The 2,772-nt window shown below is 47.2% G+C and overlaps 1 protein-coding gene across 1 annotated transcript; it reads left to right on the top strand.

Annotated features, from left to right (window-relative positions):
* The first annotated feature begins 1,661 nt into the window (after positions 1–1,661).
* Positions 1,662–2,195, top strand: LOC125475877. Its single transcript, XM_048581234.1, has one exon. It carries the CDS (start codon positions 1,662–1,664, stop codon positions 2,193–2,195), a length of 534 nt encoding a protein of 177 aa, XP_048437191.1.
* The last annotated feature ends 577 nt before the right edge of the window (positions 2,196–2,772 follow it).

The raw sequence follows: 2,772 nt of genomic DNA, 5'->3' as shown, positions 1-2,772 counted from the left end.
AGCTCGCTATGATGACGACCACGTCGGCTATATCACCCTCCAAGGTTTTAACGAGAATGGACAGCCGACCAGAATTTCAGTTCAGAAAGCTATCGAGGTAGTCGCCGAGAGTGTACAACAAGATTTGACGAGACTCGGCTTGGCAGATCTAATTACCAATGCCGATGGTTGACGCCACCAAACAAGAAAGGCGTCGAGCCGCGGTTTCGTCAACCATGGAACGTCTGCTGGCCTATTGGTACGCCATTGCCAAACAACCACATTCCGGCATAAACTTAATTGAATTTTTGGCCAAAGTGGATAATGGCCCCGTTCTATCGTTCGACAACGTTCAGGCCGCACCAGCCGACCTTGAAGACAATCGGCCCCAAGTTAAAGACCCATTGGAAGAAATTAATGTTGGCACAACCGATGAGCCTCGACCATTGTTTATCAGTGCGTTATTACCACCTTCTATGAAGGTCGAGCTTTGTAAATTTCTTCATGAATTTAAAGATTGTTTCGCGTGAAGTTATCACGAGATGCCAGGCCTTGACCGAAACCTCGTCGAACATGAGTTACGCATTAAAGAAGGGTGTAAGCCTTTTCGACAACCCTCACGCCGGTTCTCAATCGAAGTACAACTCGGCATAAAGGACGAATTAGTTCGGCTTCTTAAAACCGGGTTTATTCGGACCGCCTGGTACGTTGAATGGTTGGCCAATATCGTCCCGGTGTTAAAGAAAAGTGGAACTCTTTGCATTTGCATCGATTTCCGTAACTTAAATCTGGCCACTCCCAAGGATGAATACACAATACCAATCTCGGATTTACTAATGGATGATGTAGCCAATCATGAAATGCTATCCTTCATAGACGGCCATGCCGGTTACAACCAAATCTTTATCGCTGAGATTGACGTCCACAAGACCGTCTTCCGTTGCCCTGGGGCACTCGGTACCTACGAATGGGTTATCATGCCATTCGACCTCAAGAACGTCGGCGCCACATATCAGCGAGCCATGAATACGATATTCCACGACTTGATCGGTACGGTCGTAGAGGTTTATATCAATGATGTGGTGGTGAAATCAAAAAGCCGCCGAATGCACCTGGATGATCTTCGGCAAGCATTCCTCCGCATGCGCCAGCATAATCTAAAAATGAACCCGACCAAATGCGCCTTCGGTGTATCGACCGATAATTTTTTAGGTTTTTGGTGCACCATCGCGGCATTGAAGTCGACGAAAATAAAGCTCGCGCAATCATTAGCGCTCCACCCCCGACAACCAAGAAGCAACTCCAGTCATTGCTCGGGAAGATAAATTTTCTTCGCCATTTCATCGCTAATTCGGCAGGCAAAATGAAAGCATTCTCTACATTCCTCAAACTTAAGGATTCCAACAAGTTTGAGTGGTGCGAAGAACACCAAACGACTTTTACGCAAATCAAGGTGTCCCTTTCCACGCCACTAGTACTAGTTTCACCTTGTCGCGGTAAACCTCTCAAATTGTACATTTCGGCAGCCGCTGAATCCATTGGTTGTCTCCTCGCGCAAGATAACGATGTTGGGCGTGAATAAGCTATCTTTTACCTCAGCCGTAATCTGAATTCGCCAAAGCTTAATTATTCGTTATATGCTCACTCGGCCTATCGTCAAACGTCGAATTAGGAAATGGACAATGGCTTTATCAGAGTTCAGTTTGCAGTACGTACCCCAAAAAGCCGTCAAAGGCCAAGCTCTCGCCGATTTTTGGGCCCAACACCCTTCTCCTTATGGCTTTGGGGGCAACGACGTCAACATCGGCTTAATCACAACACGCGACAGCCACTGGACGATGCATTTTGATGGTTCTAGTACCTCAACCTTGGCTGGTGTTGGTATTGACATTCAATCGCCCGACTACTACCGCTGGTATTTTTCTCTCAAGTTAGATTTCAGCTGCATGAATAATCAAGTCGAGTATGAAGCTCTTATCATCGGCCTTCACGTCCTACACGATTTAAAAGCAACCCATGTTCTTGTCCTTGGTGATTCTGAACTAGTGATTAACCAACTCAACGGCGTTTTCTGTTGCATAAGTTGTACTTTGACGCCCTATCAGATGATCCCTACCTATTTGGCCGAGTCGTTTGAACGGATTACATTTGAGCACATTTCGCGTATTCGGAACACTGACGCCGACGAACTCGCCCAAATTGCCTCCAGAGCATAACTCATGGGGGGCAAGCTAGTCCAGGTAACACCCACAGTCTTGCGATCGTACCCAGCCTTGGTTAACGAGTAAATTCTCCGGCGCAATCACGTGATACGCACGAAGGTGATGTGGTTACCATCATTACTAGAGCAGGGAGACCCCGTAGAAGTATGTGCCATCAAGACACTACCAGATAATTGGAGAAAGACGATTCTACAATATCTTGATAATCCCAATGGGAAACACGACGGGAGAACGAGGGTCCACGCCACAAATGACGTGTCATACCAAAACGAATTATACCGAAAGGGTGAGGATGGGTTACTATTACTGTGCCTAGGCCCATAAGAGGCTGTCCAAGCAATGGCCGAAGTACATGAAGAAACTTGTGGAGCTCACCAATCAGGACCCATAAGGCGCTGGTTGCTCCGATGACACGGTTACTTCTGGCCAAGTATATTAAAGGATTGCATCGAATACGCACGGGGATGCATACCTTGCCAGATTCATGGACCAGTGCAGAGTGCCCCGGCCGAATTACTCCACTCAGTTACTAAACCATGGCCGTTTAGGGGATGGGCAATGGACGTAATCG

The sequence above is a fragment of a genome, unplaced genomic scaffold (genome assembly GCF_019419815.1).
Source record: "Pyrus x bretschneideri cultivar Hongxiangsu unplaced genomic scaffold, Pyrus_bretschneideri_v1 Contig162, whole genome shotgun sequence".
Lineage (NCBI taxonomy): Eukaryota > Viridiplantae > Streptophyta > Magnoliopsida > Rosales > Rosaceae > Pyrus > Pyrus x bretschneideri.
The sequence above is the reverse complement of the archived record's forward strand: the minus strand, read 5'-3'. Positions and strand labels throughout refer to the sequence as shown.

Coding starts and splice junctions, on each gene's coding strand:
- LOC125475877 (XM_048581234.1), top strand. CDS start 1,662: ATGGCTTTATCAGAGTTCAGTTTGCAGTACGTACCCCAAAAAGCCGTC.